General features: G+C 39.6%; 1 protein-coding gene across 1 annotated transcript; it reads left to right on the top strand.

The window, feature by feature from the left end:
- The first annotated feature begins 6,426 nt into the window (after positions 1-6,426).
- On the top strand, positions 6,427-22,286 carry ADGRG7 (adhesion G protein-coupled receptor G7). The gene is given in 17 exon segments (XM_050331233.1): positions 6,427-6,582; positions 6,731-6,841; positions 9,202-9,357; positions 9,873-9,944; positions 9,947-9,972; positions 10,275-10,393; positions 10,477-10,590; positions 12,300-12,460; positions 13,924-14,073; positions 15,188-15,300; positions 16,467-16,650; positions 16,652-16,832; positions 18,392-18,473; positions 19,446-19,607; positions 20,608-20,758; positions 22,084-22,201; positions 22,204-22,286. Coding segments are annotated over 17 exon segments (2,139 nt in total).

Raw genomic sequence — 22,286 nt, 5'->3', positions numbered from 1 at the left:
AGAAGAAACATATCCAGTCACTCAAGTGGTTTTATCTCCCTGCAGCTGCATCATATACACAAATTTACAAGTATTAAGGTTTCCCTTCAGTTTGATTATTCTATCATATAAACATGATTTAATATTTTCATAAATAAAAGTGTACTATCTTTTAAAATGTTTTTTATTGATTTGTGTTGGTTTTGTTGTCTGGTTTTTCATGCCATTTCCCCCCTTAATTTTTATATAAAATATTAATGCAAAGTTAGAAGTTCGCAATCTTTTTTGCTCACAATCCAACTTCCCAGTCGACACATTGTCTTCAATTTGCAAACCTGGGCTTGCAAACTAACATTTTGGACTTACAGTACTTCATATATCTAAACACAGCATGCTGATGAAAGATATCTGTGATGACAGCTATGAAAAGGAAAGAAGCAGGGATGTTCTTTTTGTTGAACAGAAACGACAGTCTAAGTAACCGTGAGAATGAATTTCTATTTCTTTCCTATTTTGTCATTTAAAAATATCTGCAATCATCTAGCAGCTTCTCTATTAGCAAAGGACTCAGACCTGTGATTCAGAAGCTGGGTATGCTTTTAATATACTGCAAACCTCAGACTTAGCTTAGGTAAGCTTATGGATGTAGCTTAACTTAGTGTCACTGAACTACTCTGTGACTCATTTCCTCCAACTGCAAGATCCAAATTACACTTTGGTTCTGCTTCGTCTGTACCAGTCTTGCTCAGGGACGAGCATCTTCCCACCTGGACAGTCCACCTGGAGGTTTGTCCCTGTAGTTGCACAGCCTGTCTTTGTGTGAGCAGACACTTAGGACATTTGGCAGTCTGAAGAAGCTTATTAAGAATTTTAGAGCTCCCATTTGTAAAAGTAATCTTAATTATTTCAGTATTTCCTCAGTCTTTCCCTAAGTCCTTAGGTGCTTTCCTCAATACAGAATGTCTTGATCACTAAACATTACATGTGGTTTTCTATTTTCTGTATCAGTTTCTTTGAATATGAGCATGAGAATTATTATTAATACCTTGCAGATTGCCACCAAGAAGACTGAATGCATAACTTACTTATCTTTACTCTTGATAAGAAGAAAAAACATCATAATAAATGTGTTAAAGAAACAGTAGTATCTAGTAGTATCAATAGTGTATTTAGACCAATGGGCCACATCCCAAGAGACCTGAGCCTTTATTTTGGACTGCATTTCCATACATCTTTGGCATGTCACATCACCTTTTTGAGCCCTGTTTTTTAAACTGAGATGGAATTGCTTCAGTAATTAAAAAAGCCAAACAAACCTCCTTTCCTCGCTAATGAAAAACACCATGTAAAACCAAGGTACTGTCCCTACTCACACATGGGGAATTAATCCTCTGATTGCTGATGACAAAAAAGACAGTGTTTACTCCAGCTCATTCTTAAAATAACTCTATTTTCTTCTTCACTTGGACTCTGATATCACCTCTTAGCTTTGAATTTGTCAGCGGGATACACACTAGCATGCAGAAAAAGATGCTGATTTTGGCAGCTCTGGTGGTATAACTTTTCTTCCCCCTTCACATTTTACTTTTGCCTTTTACCCATTTTCTTTTGCTTCCCCGCTCCCTTCTGGATGAATCAGAAGACACGGATTTTATTCCCAGATGTGCTGTGCAGATTTTATTCCCAATTGTGCCACTGCCTTCTGAGTGACCATAAATAATGTTGGAAGAGCACAGAGGGGATGACAAGCAACCTCAGGAGTGTTTTCCTTGTAACATCTGTACACTGATCATGACTTCTCTGATAGAACTTTGAGAAATGTCTTGAAATTTTCTCACTCTTCTGGTAGAAAATTAGTTTATTTTTTAAAAGACAAAAAGAAACTTCTATCTAGCCTAGTAAACTGCATATTAAAGTGGAAATATCTCACTTTGCATATGCCTATATGTTTGCATGCATATAGGCAAGACATGCTGTACAGCACCTGTTCATGTTTTCATTGTGACTTGCATGACAGAAAAATTTATTGAAAGAATATCAGAGATTTACCTATTCTATATCTGGTCAATGCATATCAGGTCAATGCACCCTTGTAAAAAACTTCCATGTGCAAACTTGGAGCAGAAAGCTGGTCAGTGTTTCCTCTTAGCAAAATACTCATTCTATTGCTGTGACATAAAATTCTGCATGGACCTTTATTCAAAATTCATAGAAAGAATCCAGTACTCCCAGCTGCTTGTCCAGCAGAGAGCATCTTTTGAGACTGAGAAGCCTAAAGAAAAGTTTATATGAGGGTACATTAGGTTATATTTGTTTCAAGAGGTTTATGTTTGTAGGGATTAAACATACCCAAGCCCAAGAAGGAACACAAAAATAAACAGCAGTTATTTAACATACGTCATTAATAATCTACCTTTGCTAATGTAAGTAAAAGCTTAGAGGTTAGTTTGGCTTGGTGGAGATAAACACAGATGAGATGGCAGTTAACTCTCAGGGCAGTGTGGGGACACCTCTGCTTATGCTTAGCATCTACACAACTGCAGGAAAATGAGCTGCTAGGAAATGGATTTACACTGCAGCTACTTCAGGGCTAGAGAACCCCTCCATGCCTCTCTGGTGCATTGCTCACTGCACATAGTGATAGCATTTCTTTAGTCAAACTTTAACCACAAGTATTAGCATCAACAATGAGCTCATGGTGACATGGTATTATGCAAGATTTGCTTAGTTTTAGTTTTGAAATATATATGGTCAAAAATCAATGGAATTCTTGGGATGAATAATGTCTGCAAAATTTAAAAGACAAAGAATACGTTCTCTGAATCTTAAAACAAAACCAGGAGAACCCTGTGATTTTAAGCTAATGCCACAATTACTGGAGCCTGATGAGTTTTACTCTGTGTGTAGTAGATGTGACCGCATTAGTCAGCTCAGGAATTTGTGTTTGTGAAGGATGCAGATTTCTCTCGGGAAAAAAAAAAAAAAAAAAGGCTACATGAGACTTTGAACAGTAGGCTAAGAAAAGTTACCTGGAAGCACTAAATTGAGGCACAGCATTAACAGATCCCATGAGTGTCACGTTGTTACAGAGGGACTCTTTTGGGGAAGGCAAAGGTAAGGCTGATGCCCTTTGCTGTTGCCCACCCTTTGCTGCTCGGGTCTCACGGCAGCTGTGTCTGCACCTCCAGGAGTAAACACAGGGCTTTTTACCCCACAGCTGCTTGCTTTTCTGTTCTACTTCTTTCAAAGAAGTGTCAGCCCTGTCTTCCTTTTCACCTTTCCCTTTCCTTACACTCCTTTGAAGCCTGTGACTAACAGTGCCAAAGCCAGACCCCTGTCCCCAGCCCAGCTGTGGGAGCACTGCCACCACTGCTCCCAGCTGAGGCTGCCCCAGCCAGCCCCTGCTGCTCCTCAGCAGGCAGCCCAGGGCTCAGGTGTTTTCAGGGCAGCCTCCCTGGTTTTGGGATCCTCTGTGCCGGATTACCCAGCTGTCTCCCTGGCTGCTTCAGGTATGCGCTCACCAAGCTCCTCTGGGCTTGGAGCTGTGCTGCAGCTTCCCCTCCATCCAGTGGGTTCCCAGGCTCCCAGTTCCAAAGCAGTGTCACTCCTGTGCCATATGGCCCCATGTGCCACATGCCTGTGCCTGGCAAGTGAGACAGTGCTGCTGAGCAGTGGGGCAGCACTGCCCAGCCAGGCATCAGCCCCCACAGATACAGATGCTCTCCGCAGCTGCTTCGTTGGGCAACCCAGATCGCCATTGCTGGAGGAGTTTTCTGTAAGATTTCCAGTGGAGAGCCAATGTGTTTTGAAAAGCTGATGGCTAGTACGGACATTACCTAGAGACAATTAGATGCTGTTCCACTATCATCACAGACATCTGGCTGCAGTGTAGCCAAGACAGCCTGAAACACAATTGCTACATAGCAGCAACATGAGCAAAAGCTGAACAGTGTGTGCCAAGAACAGAATTACCCCAGCCACGTGGCACAGCCCCTGTAGTTTGCAATAACCTTCCAGTTCTATGAATCCCATTAAAGAGTCAGAAGTTGGGCAATCTTTTTCGTTCAGTGAAAACATTAGAAATATACAATGGCACGTGTTCCTGGCAGTGCTGTTTACTTTTGAGTTTTCTGGCTTTGCTCAGCTTGTCAGCATCTCCAAACATGGGCACTAAAATGTCAGATCAAATGGCAGTCCTCAGCTCCAGTTTTCTGCTTTATTTCCGAGGCATACACTGCAGCCAGGGCACAGGTGGGCAATACCCACTGTGAACATTATGGGAAGGGATTCCAGCTCTGTCCTTCATTTAGAGACCAGGTAAGAGTGACTGTGAGGTCTCTGGAGATCCCCAGATTCTGGAATCCATCTTTCAGAACCTGTGGTCCACCAATCCCTTCCCTACTGAAATTTCTGCTGCAGAATACCCCCTAACCATTCAAGATTTCCAGTCTCTTTCAAAAAACCTTAACATTTTCAGAGCTTGCTGAACACATCAAATAAGATTTTCCCTGCTGTTGCTTAGACTGTGCTTTTTTGTTTCCTGAAGCTGCAGCAGCATGTGCAACGACTACTTTGACCAAAACTTACTATTTCTGGCAAAAGACAGAATAAAAATCATCATACGTTCTGGTGGGTGGATAGAGGCTGTGGCTAAGACTGGGGCATGGCTGGGGCTTCGATGCAGAAGAACTTGAGACACCTGAAGATCACTCCAGCAGAAAACTCACAGTGTCCAACAAGAATAAATGCTGATCTCTGTTCATTAGACTGTGCATTGGTATGGACCAGGAATTTGCTGGCTGAGGAGCAGCCCTGCTGGAAGCTACCCGGGAGTGACGATGGATGCCAAGTTCAGTGTGAGCCAAGAGCAGGTGGTTCATTGCCAAGGCAGAAGAGCAGCTATGTTATGTGGAGGCAGACAGGTTGATGGAGATTATTGTTATTATTATTCTCCCCTTCCTGGCACTGGTGAGGCATTACTGGGAAATAGGTGCTTAGTTTTGCCACCTGTAACCCAGGTTAACCAGACTTAGGGAAGCTGGAGAGGGTCCAACAGGGTGTGGTGAGGACAGTGAGGGGCCTCAGACAAGTGGCATGCAGGGAGCATTTGAGAGAGCTGGTCTTGTTCACTGTGCTGAAGAGGAGGCTGAGGGCAGAGCTAACAGCAGCCTTCAGCTGAGTGGCAGTTGCAAAGACCATTGAATCCAAACCTTCTCAGTGACACCAGAAGGAAAGCAAGAGGCAGCAGTCATAAACTGCAGTTTGGGATGGCTGAGATTGAGCATAAAGGGAAATGTTCTGGTTTAAAAAGGTAGTGTATCACTGAAATGTGTCTCCTAGGGAGGTTATGAAGTCTCTCTTTGGCCTAGATGTCCTCCAGAGGTTCCTTCCACCCCACATTTTTGACATCTTGTTCTGCTAACCACCTTCTGGCGAGCGAGGCTCAGATATGGTGATATAAGGCAGACCTCATCTTTGCAGTGTTGTGCATCCTTATTGTTCCTAATAATTTCTGTAGAAGGAAAATGTCATTGTGCCATGGGGAAACTGAGACCCTATAAAAAATAAGACCCACAGAAAGTTATGTGAGTTAGCAAAGAAGCCTGTGCCAGAGCATGGACACTCCAGCTATCCTAAGCCCTCCTCAGGACCCTGATCATGAGTATGCCTCTTTGAGTCAGTCCTGCTAATGGGACACAGTCAGCTGAAATGTGGCCCAAATTAGCAAAAATTAGTGAAACCAGGATGTTGCAAGTTGTAAGATGAAGCAAAAATTTTCTGCCTGTGTGCTGCAGTATTTTCTCCAAGTGTTTGTAGTTTCACAAGGTAAATTTGTGCTCCATTATAGCAGTATGGTATGACTTCAGAATGTAATAGGCTGCTATATTGGGTCAGGCCATGGGTCCAAGTGAGCTCATCATCCTGCCTTTAAATGGAACCAGTACTGGGTGCTTAGACAAGGTGTAGGGTTTGGGATGGTCATCCTGTCCTCTTCCAGCAGCGAGCAGGGTGGTGACTTCCTGAACCAGAAGCCCCATCTGACTCATCAAGGCTCAGTGTCACCAGAGGACTGTTCCCCATCAATTGTCCAAGCCCCATTTGAAGCAAACATGTATCTTTGCCACCTGCTGTATTCTGTGGCAGTACGTTACCAAATCTGATTTCTACCTGGGTATCAAGACAATGAAAGTGAAGCTTTATAGTATTTTACAAATTTTCTAGGATCAAAGCAGTGAAAATAGGAGAGACGGCAAAGAGGATGGGCTTTAAAGGTTTCACTGGCTTCATAAATATCACTTGTGACAGCTTAGCAGCTTGGATTTAGACAGGATTTACCCAACTGCTTTTATTTAATTTAGGGCAAAAGATTCAATGAGCTTCTATTGTCTCAACACTGCATAATTTTTGAAAACTGATCCTTGTGCTAGAAATATTTCATCTGGATATATGTTATTCTTTTCTTTCTGTGCATTTAATTTTTGTGATGACAGTACCAGTGCAGTGAACATTTCTGAAAGTGATATAAACCCCCTTACTTTTGAACGGATCATAGTGGGTAAATACGGCAACTCCAAAGAAAAATGTGACCCTGATGCTCTGAACACTGAGAGACAAATTGTCACAGGCAAACAGAAAATAACACTGCATAGGGTGTCACACCCACAGAACAGTTTTAAATCCCAGTGAGGTCATGTGCATGTGCGAGTGCTTGTGTACTAAATGTGTATCTTCCTGCTCTTATAAAATTACAGGTAATGCTTCAATAGCAATCCAGATGTGCTCCAGAGAAGGGGAAAATCCTACTTTAAAGTCCTGCTGAATTCTGAATGGTAATGAAAATCTGGATTCCTTAGTATCACAGGTAATATTAAATTACTATTTAAACAGTGTCTGAGATTCTGCATCTTCCCAGGGAGAAAGGAAAGGGAGAGGATAGGAAACTGAGGCAAGAAATATACATGTTATGTTTCTTAAAACTTTACGGAAAGCAAAATAATTGACCAAAGCCTTTTTCAGTGGCATTCTTGGCATGTGTCTGCATTGCAAATGGCCTGAATTTCTAAAAGTGATTATTTTATTTTGCTTGGGTTTGTCTGAACACAGCATCCCATTCCATACCTCTTAGCTGGCCTGCAATTTCCTCAGTCAGGTTCCCACTTCATAGTAATTGCCTCTGAATGGAGGTGATGCTGACCCAGGATGCCAAATCCATAAGAATGTGCAAGGGATTTGAAGGAGACTGGCATGAGAGCGATGCTGACACCAACACGGTCAGATGGATTAAGAGTGAAGCCTTTCCATTCAGTCCTACAATCAGCAGAACACGGATAGAACATTTCCGTCCTTCAAGAATTCAAATTTAAACACTCTTGTATGAATGACATACACAAAATCCATAAAATCCGTAAAACCCCTAAACCTTGCTCAAAGATTTAGCTCTGCCATATCTGCAAAACATGGAGAGCTGAACATGACTAAGCCCATTACAGTGACTGCTTCTCTTCTTCTGCTTCTGTGTTTCCTTTCCTTATCACTAGTCCCAGTTGGGAGGGAAAAAAAAAAATCCTCCCCCCTCCTCCCAGCTACAGTCCCTTCAAGTAAAGGAAGTCCCTTTTCTTGTGCATTTTTGCTTGACTACTGTACCTTTGACCCAATGCTTCACCTGCTTGGGTCCTCTGCTGGGAGACCCTTCAGCTCAATATTACATTTTTTGCAGTACTAAGCCATCACTAAATGGTTCAAACGAATATATAATATTAGCAGTAGCTATTTCTAATGCCAGTAAGGTACAACATAAGGTTATTCTGCTGCCATCAGTAATATGGGGTTTTACAGGGAGCCGTAATGTTGGGCTGCCATCTAGTGAGCCGAGGGTGGTTCAGGGAGCTAGGGAATGGGAGGAGGAGGTGTTCATGCCAGTGATCCAGAGCAAAGGTTTAAAACGATTTGATTCCTTTTAAATAGAAATATTTACTTTGAGTCAAAGGTCGTGCTAAAAGTCAGAACAGTGGAAACAGGCGTTCATGATGTACTGTTTGTTTGTGATGCATATGCAGATGTTTTCAAGTAAAATAATATAACCTGCAGTAACTATAAGTGCAAATTTCCTTCCTCCCCATGCAATGCATTCCCCAATTCACCTTTATTTTCAACCATTCCAAGCTTTACAAACACTTCAAAACTACATGACTGAATTAATCTTGATTTTGATAGCTTCCCAAAATAAACAATTTGAGAAGAATTCAGTTACTGAAGCTATTCAATTAGGCTATTCATTGACAGGATTAGGAAACGGATTACTTGACCTGATGATCAACAGATTTTCTGTCTCTTTAAATCTTATTGTTATCTAGCTATACCTTCATATATCATATAGCTAATGCCTCATATTTTTTTGTGTTTAGACTCTTAAGATGCTATAGACATTTACACTCTACCCATTAAGTGCTAACTAACTCAAACTGGACCTAGCCAGTGCTTATACCAATTCTTATTAGTACCTCCAGCACCAGAATATTTTATTTTATTTTTTTCCTGCATTTATTCCAAGTTGACACTATATATAATATACTGAATTGAGGATAATGTCTTCAGTGCAGTTTACAAACACTGCGTTGAGAGGCACAATTGCTCCAGATGACATTTCTCAAGTTCTTCTGATGGCTTTTCAAAAAATCCTAATCTCGTTTTTTTAAGGAATAGTGAAAGGTGTACAGAAGTTCATAGACTCTCAATGACCTCAAGACAAAGGAGAGGTCCTGCTGCTATCTGGAGTTACCTCATGGCAAAGTGTGGAGAGCAGTGGGGCCAGGCTGTTCTTCAAGGAGTGCAGTTTTAGGATGAGTGGCCACGGAGAAAAGTGGCAATATGGGAAATTCCAATTAGGTAAGAGTAAATTTTTCCCCTTGATGCTGGACAAAGAAGCAGTTTTCTGTTGAGGGAGGTTGTGGGTATTCCAAGTGAGCCACTGAGCAGCCTCATCTCATCCACCCCTGCTGGGCTATGGGACCTCCAGGGCTCCCTTCCAAAATAAGCTACTCCTTGAATTCATGAAATCAGTTCTCTAGGGAGAATTTGTAAACACCACATACTTGACATGAGCATAAACATTTCAGACCACCAATTACTTGTATGTTTTTATTTTGTGAGAGAATGTTGTAAAAGTGGTGAGTCTTGTTCCTTTTCCCATTTTCTTTCTGTCGAATGGCATTTTCCTCACAGGCTGGAACTGTGGGCCCCAGCGAGGTTTCAGCTACTGCAAGTGACGCTCAAATCGTCACCTCCAGGCCAGACCAACTGACCACACAAAACATCATCGCTGCTGCAAAGGTTGCAGTGCAGATTATGGAAAAGCCAAATGTTTCAGCATACTTTCAGGTGAGACTTCTTAGGACTAAAAAAAATAAGACTTGTGTGGCTTAGTATCTGGGATATCAATTCTGTATCTCTACTAGCAGAAAAAGATACTGTCCTTCCTCTCAACTATACCCAACACTACAAACAAATGCATTAGTTTTGCTATTTTGTTATTTAAGTGGTCTCAAGTGCATATTTGTGAAATCACTGGTGGGTCAGTTCTCAGGGCTGAGTGTAAATTTGTTTCCTATCAGTTGTTTGGATTTACATATATTTTAAATTGTAATACAAGCATCATTTGATATTTAAGCTAATCATTTAATCCTAACTATCTAAATTAATAAAAGTGTGGCATTTATGAACCCATTGGCACAAAGCTTCTGTTCTGTTAAATGGCTTCTTGTATTTTTTACTCTAATGTGTGTATTTCAAGCAATGCTTGTTTAGTGTTCTTACCTTGCCCATCCACTATGTAGCACATGGGGTGATTTATTTCAATTGCATTTGAATATTACCCTTTTTTCTGCTTGTCTCAGGCGTCTGTGGCAGTAATGGCAGCAATGGCTACAAGTGAGTCAGCTTTTGTATGCCAAGGAAACAATTCATCCACAATAATCTTGTCAATGTTACACCAAGGTAACTTTAGCTTTTGCCATTTCCTTTAGATGTAGTTGACTGCATTCTCCCTTCTGTTTCAGGATGAAAGTGGTTCATGAACAAGTCAAAATGCTTTTTAGCATTCAACTCCATTATGTAATTTCTAATTTATACCAACATAAACATTGCTGAATTCTTCTGCTTTGGAGAAAGGATGGGGATAGCAGATGAGGAGCACTTCTCACTGGAGAACCAAATCAGAGAGGAAGCTCAGAAACTGAACCTGTACCTCTATATTAACAAAAATGATAGCTTTTATCCCACTCATTTTTTCTATGCAGACTCACAAAAACAGTGGAGGAATTTTCTTTGACTGGCAACATCTCACAGCCCAGTGTTGCAATCCAGCCTGCTCCACTGAAATTAAGCTCCTCTATGATTCTGGTTTTGGCACAGAGAAGTAAGTCCTGTGTGTTGTTGGATTTACCTGGACACAGCAGTTGGAAACATAAATCCTAATGCATACACTGCTGATTGTTGCAGATACAGCACTGGGAAAGTGCCAGTCAGCAAAACTAGAAATACAGGAAAATGTTCCTGTGCTTCTTGGTGACCTCAGTACTGAAGTTCAGATACTGTTCAACATTTTAAGTAACAGTAAGTTCTTTCTCCTTTTGAAAATTGTACCTGGGAAATTTTTGAATGAATATTCACTAAAAACATCCTTTGGGAAAAAAACCCTCAGCCAATATAAGCAATTACAAGTTGTTTTTTATGCCTGTTGATGCCATATGGTGGTACAAGAAATGCACATGTCAAATGAGCTGGATAATCTTATTTATAGATGAATGCACACGTACACATAATGGCCAGAATGGTGTTTGGGACTTTTTCATTTGTTTTGTTTTCTAAAATTGAGAGTGTAATGAATCTTTGGCCATACCTCTACAAACATCAAGAACTAATACACCCTTGCTTTGCCTGAAATCAGAAGACATCAACCATTTCAACTAAAATTACCACTACTGTCAGGTGTCAGCCAGGACATACACATCCTGACACCTGCAAATTGGATTAGCCATTAATGGCACAGTCACTTGGGATATTTCCAGATGTCCATTACTTACTATTTGCAGTGCTCAGAGGACAAATTGGTGTTGACCAGGAGAGAAAAATAAAAAAGGTTATAGTTCCTCTGCTTCATTTGCTTCAGAAGCTGGTGGGTGTGGGGCAGCTGAGCTTCAAACGTGCATTTCTGACACCACAAGAGTTTCAGATTGGGCACCTGAAACCAGCAGACTTTTCCTCAGTCTCTCAGTGTAGTGTCAGCAACACTGAGACATCACAGCACAAGAGTATAATGAAGGCAAAGTTAGTGGAGCACTTAGATATCATAATGCTGAACATCACTGGAATACAAGCCCACAGGGAAATTAATAATTCAGTCCTCTCACTGGGGTTAGAAAAGACTTGAAGAGATAAATCCAGTAGCCTCACACTCCCAGCATTGGCAATAAGAAATCACTGAATAGCTTATTATCTGGTCACTGTACTTTCTATTCACTGTTTCAGATAACAATCCTGTGGAAAAACATTGTGATCATGTAATTAAAACCTTTATCATAATACCAGTGTATCATAACACTTCCCTTAAGACAGCTAAATTGAAAGCACAGCTTGTCTTAACCCACCCAACAGATTCCTTCAATATTAAGTGCATATTTTTGTAGATATAAAGCTACATAAGTCTGACTTGATGATCAGATCAGAGAGAGATCAAATCAATCTCTCTTGATCTTAATTCAAGTATAAAATCAGTAACAAAATCCATTATATCATCTGTGAGTTTTGCTCCCTCGCTTAAGCAACAATTAAGACCAATGATTTAAATCACTTAGATGAACTCTAATTTGTTAGAAGTGTGCAAAAGAAACACAGTACAAAAGTTGGATCTGAAGGCAAAAGTCCAGTCAGCCTCTTATCCTCTAACTTACCACTAACTTTAAATGTCCCTGGTGTGACTGTTTCTCATTTAGTGTTATTAAAAGCCTTGCCATTTGAAGATCTGTGTATATATTGGGATTTAGGATATTATTTTCCTAACTAACCAGTATTTTTCTCCAGAAATGATATTAAGAGAAGGGTATTAATTATTTTCACACCCCACCTCAGCAAAAATTGAAGATGTCTCTTGAGGTTCATGGGAAAAGCAGCTCTTCTCTACTACTCCTATGGATTTTAATTGAATATCTAAACATCTCCTGTAAATTCTGAATGTGTGAAACAGCATAGTGCAGGCTTCTTCAAAAGCACCGGCTTCTCTGATATCTGCTATCTGTACCTGCTTTTCTCTTTGCCTTGTGAAGGTTCATCAGACATTGGAAGAGTTGGATTTGTCCTGTATCAAAAGGAGAAACTCTCCCAGTCGAGGATTTATAAGAGTTGCAACAAGTTGTCTGAACGAATCATCTTCGGCAACATTAATGGTAGAATAGTGAGCAGCGTTGAAACAGCCTTCAGTCACAAGGTAAGCCTCCATGCCATGTTCAGTTTGAACCAACCCTCCTACATGTCTTCAGGTCTTCAAGACTTAGGGAAAGAGACTCCACCAATTTTTTGTTTTTCCATAGTACCTTTATTATTGGCAATAAGCAATTTTGTGGGATATGTAGGTGACATAAATGAAGGGTGTTTAGAAAATGTGGCAGAGAAAACATTTTTCAACTTCTGTATTAAACAGCTGATGTTACCAACTCAGTACTGCTAATCTAGGACATTTGCAAGCAAAACAGTGTTCATTAAAAAGTTATAGGTACACCAGAGCAGATTTGTCCTAGGGTACATTAGTCCTATATCAAGAATGAAAAAAACCCACAGGTCCCTGGAGGACAGTTTTTCTCTCCAGGAGACTAGCAAAACTTTGAAAAACAAGGAAATTCAATGTAACTGGCATGGCCCAATACACCTACCAATGTGGGGAGTGGTCATCTTTCATACTATCTTTTAACTCCTGCTTCCAGTTAAAAACAGTGTGTGCTTTGTTTTGACTTCCTCCACCAGAGACTGACTCCAGATGTTACTGTTTTCTTGCAGAAAATGCTCTATGTGAGCACCCATATACCAAAAAACCTGAATTTTTAGATAATATGTATTCATGTTTGGCACGGTTTCTCCAGAAAACAGTAGTTGGCTGCTTCTTGCAATATTTAACAAAGCTTTTAAGCTCAAATGCATCCACATAACAGATCATAATCATCACCATGTGTTAAGTATGGATATATGTAGTTACATACAGCTAAGTATGGATATGTATAACCACACAGGAAATGTGTCATTTCTAAGGAAATTACTGAAACAAACTCATAATTGATTTTTTTTCACTCCTACTTTTATTCCTCATTTTTAATTGAACTACCTAATCCTGTAAATAGTTGCGTTCACTCCTTGTTTGCACTTCAAGCTGCTTGTTGCTCATTAAAAAGCAGTTCTAATCGCAGTACCCTGAAGAAGCAGGTTGTCTGAAAATGTCTGCGTGATGTGTGATGTATGACTGCATGAGCACCACTGTGATGCAGGAGCAGTTCACAGCATTTATCACTGTTTGCTTCCTGTTACAACGTGGATGCAGCTCCGGTTGGCAGTCATTCTGCTGACATCTGAAAGCTGCTGTTGTTTGACTTACGCGGAATTCAGCTGGCAGTTGCATAATGCTTAGTCAGTGGGAATCTGAATCCGAGTTACCTGAATAATTCACTGAAACGGATGACCTCACTGGCAATTTTGGCTGAGAAAGGCACATAAAGTAAGCTCAAAATGCAAAATTATGCTGTTACTGATGTCTTTCATAAGGTTTACTGGAAACATATACATCTCTTAGTAACTGTCAGCTCCCCTTTCAAAATCAAACCATTGTCAGTACACGCTGTTTGCTGGTGCCTATCTCTTTATGTTTCTTTAGCCACTTTTTCTCCTTGCAATCCCAATCCATAGTACAACATATCTGAACTGCAGCTGTGTGATCATGCCTGGGTCTTTTGGGACTACTCCATCAATGACTGGAGCACCACTGGCTGTGCAAAAGGAAGAGACCAGTTCTTGAGATGCAGGTATAATTTCACGACTCATTTTGCTGTCATGATGGTAAGACATGGTCCTTTATTCAATAGGAAGAGTCTGTTTTGGTTTTTTTCATTTGTTTGGTCGTTTTTAACTATAAGACCAGCATGCTGATATATAGGGGGATAGGCCCACTGGGCTAGAAGGCACAGGAGTTTAAGATGTCCCCATGTACTTGTTTCTGACCTGTGGCAGATCTGGGAAACTGGGACATGCAAACTGTGCCCAAGCTGCTGGAGAGCCAAACGTATTGGCAAGTCCTGGCTCTGCACCTGTAGTGCTGCAGCTGATTGCTAAGTGAGGGTATATCTAAAGTCTAAGGTGGCCCCAGACAAACAGTAGAGTAGCCTGGAATTTGGGCTAGCTGTGGCACTGCCTTGTGCTGGGTAAATAACTCAAAGGATTTAGCATTACCCACTTCCTTTGCATATATGCTTATGAAAAGCAATTGCTCTGTAAATATTAAGCCTGCTATCATAAAGTTTTATACATTGCCCTCATTTAGGAATGACTGTCTGACGTTTGTTATTCTTTCAGTATTTATTTCAGCTTCTCTAAACAAAACACACCCTGGATAAAATCACATAGCTGTGGTCACTAACTTCAGTAGGGCCAGGATTTCAGAATTTCTTTTTACTCTGTCTTCATAGAATAGCGTTTCCATATTTGTACTATTTACTTGTTTCTGTATTTCCCTTTATCTTATGCATATCCTTATGGCACAAAGTGACTGCATTCTAGAGAAGATTCCCATCTGTTTATGCAAATACAAGAGTATTTTCTGTTTCACTGAATACATTTCCATTTACTTGCTGCTTTATTGTCAATAAACAAAGACTGGTTTTAATTCATAATTCTTTGTAACATCTTACCTTAGACTGAGAAGCCAAAATTCAGAATGCTCACCAGTATGAAAAGTCAAAGGTGCTTTTTTCTATGAATAATTTAATCTGCTATTTTGCTGAATATTTGATTTACATTGTTAAATCTCTTTTTGGTGTTCTTCAGAAGCTTCTCTTATTTTGAGGTCCAGAATAATTTTGTGTGATCTGAAAATTTTGGCAGTGGCTAGCAACAGTCATAAGCTTACTAAAACATTTTTTTTCATCTGATATAACTGACACAATTTGTTTTCTAGGCCTTTCAAATCAAATATAAATATGCAAAGCCTTTGGAGTATATCTCTTACATTGGTCTTGGTTTGTCCATGGCTGGTCTGATTATTACCATTTTGTTTCAAATATTCACTATGTAAGAGGGAAGATGTAAAACTGCAAGTACTTTACGCTCAGTTACAATACATCGTTCTGTAAATAATTTGAGGATACACTTTGAGCTTTTCAGTTCACTGTCTCACTCAACACTACGCTTTAAAAATGTGTAACAGCATTCTACCACCAGCATGATCTTCCCTGTACCCTTGTATTACAACTTCTAAACAATTATCTTTCTTCTAGCCAATAACTGCTTGTGTTACTGTTTCATTGCGAGTGACTTTAATACAAATATGATTGCAGCAAATTTCCTTAATGGATGTGCCTGTGATTAATGGTGTCATGTGATTCCCCTTTGAACAAGGAGCAAAGTCATGCCAACAAGAGCTGTAGTTGTCATAGATGAATGCATGTTTCTCATCCTACTTGTATTAATGTAGATTTGAGCAATTCCATCAAGGTCAATGTTTTTAACACTGTAGGAACTTCCAGACTCTGCCTTTTAGATGCACTTATTTATAATAATAATGCACATTTATAAATAATATAGACAATTAATTACCTATAATATTAATTATATATAATTATATAATATATAATTCTAATTATACATATATTACATAATTATATATATAATGCCCAGGGAGGTGGTGGAGTCACTGTCCCTGGAGATGTTAAGGTAAGATTGGATGTGACACTCAGTGCCATGGTCTAGTTGACATGGTGGTGTTGGGTCATAGGTTGGACTTGATGATGTCAGAGGTCTTTTCCAACCTAATTGATTCTGTGATTCTGGGATAAGAAGTTTGGAAGTGGAGGTTTATTACTCTCTTTACACTCTGAAGAATGTTTGGGAAATAACGTGTTTTATGCTACTTCACTTCTTAACACTCAAGAAAAGGATTCCAAAAGAGCAGAGTGGAAAAAGGAAAATGCATCCCAAACTGCTTTTAGACAAGGCCCAGTCCTAAAAGTTGCTGGGTATTCTCTGTTCAAGTTGAAATCAGATAAAACTGACGGATTTGGTAAGTTGTCTGAAAGTAATGATGATATAGTTCTGAAAAAAGTTATTGTTTTGGTTTCTGTCTGTATTAAAGGCTGTACTCTCTAGCTTGTTTTTGGTATAAACAGAAATGAGGAAATATTTTACAGTTTTTCTTATTTTGCTCTACTTTTTTCTCCTAAACATATTCCTACCAACAGGAAAACTTGAAAGTCATCTGTAACATGGATGTTAGCGAGTCTCTGTTTGTTAATGCTCATTTTTAACATCATCTTCATCTCTGGAATTGAAAACCATAATGCCAGGAATCACAGCAGTGATACTACCACCTATCACCAGCAATACCTTCCTTATGATAACACCAGTAACACCTCACTCACATCTTGACGTGGTAGATCCTCCCACAGGCTCCTGGTGTACAGCTGTAGCCGTCCTACTGTGCTATTTTTTCATGGCAACCTTTATGTTGACAGCACTCAATTCTGCACAGTTGTACTTATTGCTGCTTAGAGCCATGAAGCCCCTGCCGGGACATTTCCTTGTAACCACATCAGTAATTGGATGGGGTAAGATTTAAAGTTGTATATATGGCAACTTTTATGGTACAGAGTACAGTCAGGGAAAGTTGTAAAGATAGGGGATCAGCAGAGGGCAATTAGAATCAGTGTTTCTCTCTGGTTTGGTGCCATGTGATTTAATAATCTCCTGTTACTGCTCACACTATTGATATAAACTGAGCTTGCTTTCACTGTCCTAATACAGCACTAAAACCAATAGCTTGGTCACTGGCACAGCAGCACAGGTCTGCTGTGTGCAGGAGAAATTTTCACAGTAATCAAGGCATTCAACGATCTATTTCTGCAAACTAAGTAAAAAAATCTTTCAAATATGGCGATTGCATATACAGACCAAACCTCTTAATTTAGATATCCCTGAGATTCCTTGTGACCTCAGCCAGAGCCTTGAATGCATCTGAAAGCAAGGAGTGACTGTCATTATTTGTTACCTATTACTTATTAATAAGCAAAGAACACATTCTAAAGTCAGTACAGCAGTCAGTAGCAACACTGCAAGCTGAAAGAGAACTACTTGGAGAACTGAAGAATGCAGACAGATGCCCGTAATGGAAAGTGAAAATTTCAGCTTCCTTCAAGAAACTCTTGTAATACAGTGCACAGGAACACCTGCCTTTTCCATGGTGTGTATTCAGCTTGTGTGGTATGTTGTTCCTGATGGCAACCACCAAGCAGTTTTCAATCCTCATTGTTTCATCATTATGTCTTGCATTTACAGAGGCAATTCCTCTTAAACATTTAGAGTTTGGACTATATGTGGAAGCTGGAAAATGTTCAGCAAAAGTTGCCTGGCTCCTGTGCTTCAAGTATATTTGCATGACAGCACAGCATTGGGTTCTTCACTGTGTCCCATGACTAGTTACACATGTCCAAAACAGCATGATTCTGACTCACTGCTCTGTGGATCTGCTTTGAGAGCACAGTAAATGCTTGGCAGCCTGGAAGTTCTCTGTTAGGGATGAAGAAGGAACAGACTTTAAGAAGTATGTTTATTACCCAGATAAAAACTTGTGAATGAGGTTCCTTCCCATGAGACGTGCTGCCTAGTGAACAGGCACACAAGAGACGAGGAAGACAAGAAGTGAAGCAAAGGCATCAAGGAGACAAACCTGCACAGCCATGCCTCTTGGAGGGCAAAAGTTTTGCTCTGCAACAATCTGGTATGAAATGTAATGGCGCTTGGTGCAAAATTTTCTTAAATTAGTTTCCCACTGCTGACCAGAGGGTAGGATTGCACAGCTGTGATAAGGGATCCAGCCACACGGCACATGAAGGAGTTTGCTCTTTCACCACTGGTGTGGTCGCAGGAAACTGTGTTGAAGGTCATTGATGGTAAAAGTCAGCATGTCATGGACATGAGCTATCCTCAGAAAAATAGTGCTCACAACCTTCAGTCCTGCCTTTTCTCTAGGCTACAGAAAACCCATTTAACGTAGTGCAACGCAGGTGAGACACAGCTCTTAAAATCTATGGAATTTAGGAGGCAAGAAGCTATTTGCGTGGAAGGAATGCAATGAAACAATAAGTTGCTAATCTCGCTTATTAATTAGGAATCCCTGCCATAGTAGTTGCAATAACACTCAGACCTACTTACAGAGGAGGAAAAACTTAAAACTACCAACAGGAAGAATTGTAAGTTCACACAATATTACAACACTTGCTATCCTACACCTTTGGGAATGGCTTATTATTAATATAAGTCTAGATTTATTGTTGGTATACTACTTTGTATACCTAAGTACTCAAAAGAAATAAAACTCCTCATTCAAGCTAGACATTCACTCTAAGGAAACCTATTTTCTCCTTACTAAGGATTTAAGGTACTGGATCTATATCTTCCTTGAATCCTGCTGCAAGGTCCCATTTAAATGCAAGCTGCAGACACTCTTAGCCTAACTGAAATTCAAGACCTTCGTTTAAGTGCATAACTACCTAAACTTAATCATCACATTTATTTAAAATCTGGCCCAAATAACTATATCCCTATTTGCCCTGTGTTTTTGGCGCTGGTTATCGAGTGCTGGCATACCAAAGCAGGCTGTCTGGGTTACAGTGTACCTTGGTGACAACGCATGATACAGAAGAAAGTTAGACTTCTTTTGGAAATGTAAACAAAAACCACCCTCCAGATGGTGGTCATGTTATGCTACTTATTTAGGGAGTGTGGACTTCTAACTTGAGATTATTTGAAAATGAAAAAGTACAGAGGTAAAGATTATTACAGAATAATCCTCCCCTCCTGAAGTTGCCCCTGTTTTGCTTCAACCTTTGTCCATTAGGTCTCCCCTACTACTCTTTAGCTCTATTATAAAATATACCTAAAGATAAACCTGCATATGGTGGCCAGGTATCTATTTGGTTACTTGTATTGCACCTTATTATATTTATCTGTGTAGTTATTTTGCATTCCCCAGAGAAAGAGAAGCAAGATGGAAAGCCCTCATTTCTCAAGGAATGGCTGCCCTTCAGAGCTAAATTAACAAAACCTAGAAAGCACTGATAGGTCTTTCAGAATGAAAAGTGAAATATGACTTTGTTTTGTTTTGGTATCCTGAATAATGTGTCTAACACACCTTTTGAAATTACTTCTCTTTATATTAAAAGTTGCTGGCTTGCAGCACTGGACCAAAATCAGAATTTCAGTGTGCAAAAGTCCATGTTGTGGTCATTACTCTTGCCAGTAGCACTCATACTCCTGTTTCACATCTTGATCTTCATCAAGATCAGTACCTCTGTGAGATGTAAGAAGAACGAAAATTTGACAAGGTGAGATGGCAAAGGACTCCTCATATCTTTCAGCAAATATATTTCTCAGCCTCTTGTCATCGGCTCAGACTTTCTTGTCACAAATTCAGATTTTTGGCAAAATCTTTTATTTTAAAGAAATGTATACTTTAAGTGGGCAGAAAATGAATTCCATTATTGCAACAGGTCAGACTTTGCTCAAGTGTGTATCAAGGAACACATTTCAGGCTTTTGCCCCCATTTTTTGACTGCAGTGTCACTTGACTTCAATGACAGTAAACCCCAATTTAAATCCATAAAGTGAGAGCAGAGTTGAGTTCAGCCAAAGAAGAATTATGACTTTCCCAGCACAGCTGAACACTAGGCCAGTTCTCTCAGCACCTTGAAGCAGATTTACTTGCCCTGTTTTACATCAACACTCCATGTATTGTCACAGGCTGTATGTCACAAACTCTGCAGTGTACACTGTATTACTTAAAAGGGGATTGCTTTAATTTTTATAAGTCCCATGGAACTTATCTGTTCAATAAAACTTAGTACCATTTCTTCTTTCCTTTATGTACAATCTTCATGTTGGAGCAAATAAAATACCTTACCTCTAGGTCTCTTCAGGCTTGAGAGAAACTGGATATTCAAACTTCACTGGCAGCTTATTCTTATATTGAAAATTAAGTACATTTGGATTGAAGTTACAAGCATTCTAAAATACTTACAATACCTAAAAGGCTAATTTTCAGTGCTTCTTGTTGCCTTGGTAAACCTCACTTTTTTTTTTTTGTGAAAGAAAGATACAACCAAGCCGCATACTCCAAGCACAAATTAGTCTGATAAATCTGGTTACATTTATTTTTCTGGATTTCTTCTCTGGATGATACATCAAACAAATATAGGGAAGTGTATGCTCTCAACTCACCTGAATAACATATCTTTGCAATATAGCTCTGAATAAATAGAAAGTTTTAAGCTCAAAAAGGTATTAAATCATATAGAGAAAGATTTAAAAACTTGTGTGTGTTTGTAGGAATAAAAAGGATTCACTAATGAAAAGTATGATTAGCACTATCTCTGTAGTGCTTGGAATCACCTGGATGATAGGCTACCTCATGTAAATGAGTCATGAAAAAACAAGTCTTGTTTTCAGTTGTCTGTTCTGAATTTTGAATGCTACCCAGGTAAAGTACTTAGGAATTCTGAGACTAACAACTGAGATAAAAAACCAAATCAGATTTATTTTTTCTATAGCCTGGTTAGCAGGGGAACTTGTTGGAAAGCAGTTAGAGAGATTCAGAATTTCTGTTCAGAAGGGGATGCTATCCTTCTGATTTGCCACAAATAAAACCCTTCCCACTGTGCAAATCAATGTCGGATTTTACTTCAGGGTCAGTACTGAAAAGACTGTCCTGTCTGAGTGGCTTTTCTTATACTAAATCATTTATAAAATAATTTTCAGAAAGAATATCAGGAAAAAACCTTCCGCATTAGTTGTTGGAAAGCAACCAATGGGAAAGTAAACAGAGCTTCATGGCTTGAGACCTTTCACAATGATGCTGGATAAAAGCCTAGAGGAAAGTGTCTGCATCTTCTTTCCCCCCACAGCCCTGATGGGTTCTTGGATTTATATTCATATAAATATGCCCCTTCACATAAGGTGTATGAAGTACTTGGAGTAATGGATTCTTCATGACTATACCACTGGATATTTTCTACAGAACAGCTAATTAGAAATATGTGAAAATCTCCCCATCCCCAAACCTTAATTTTTTTGTTATTGATTTCATCTACTGAAAACCGAGTGCCTGCATACAGCTATGACCAGATCTACAAACCCTCTGTGCAAAAAGCCCTGAGGTGATTATTATTACACTGATGGACAGATTATACCCAGGATTTTAAATTGAAATCATGAACAGAGAACAGAGATCCATTTACTTAAAACTATGAGCCTTTCTTCTTTGTTTTATTAGAGCTCAGGATACTCGTGATTAATCCTTGAAAGGAGAATTTGGAAGAAGGGATATAGAAATGTTAAAGTCTTGATTCCCTTTGTGCGTGTGTGACTGAAGTGCTGATAGGGCACATCAGCCACATTTAATGCTTACGGCATGCTCAGCCAGGTCTTACCTTCATCCCATCCAGCTGAGAGCAATCATACAATCCTGAGATGTGCTAACTAATCCATTGCAATGTGCAAATGAGGCAAATCCATGGCTACATGGAATAATGGACAACACTCTTGGGCACATGGTGTGACTCTTCGGGATGGTCCTGTCCAGGAGTTGGACTCGATGATCTTGTGGGTCCCTTCCAATTTGAGATACTGTGTGATTCTGTGATAATTTTCCTGTTGAAAATACTTCTTGTATTTCAAGGTATTAATGTGAGTGTTAGTGGCTACCCACAATCATTTTATGCTTGTTTTCCAAGTCAATTAACATTGACTAATCACTTCTGGTTTTAACAGCAAAATATTAACTCCGCACTTCTATTTACTCTACAGGGACTCCAGATCTGTATTCTATACACTTTCAGAACACTTTGAGAAAAAATTTTCCAAAATGTTTCCTGTTTTCCACTGTATCTGCATTCCAAAACTTAAAATGTTTCAAAGTCACAGCCTGAAAACATTCACAGGAAACTTTCAGGTCAACCCAGACTTTTTCAGAGAGTATTTCCCTGTGTACCTTCCCTAACCAGAGTTAG

Source organism: Myiozetetes cayanensis, unplaced genomic scaffold (assembly GCF_022539395.1).
Source record: "Myiozetetes cayanensis isolate MyiCay16 unplaced genomic scaffold, myiCay2020 scf5-8, whole genome shotgun sequence".
NCBI classification, from domain to species: Eukaryota; Metazoa; Chordata; class Aves; order Passeriformes; family Tyrannidae; genus Myiozetetes; species Myiozetetes cayanensis.
This window is presented reverse-complemented; position numbering and strand designations above follow the sequence as displayed.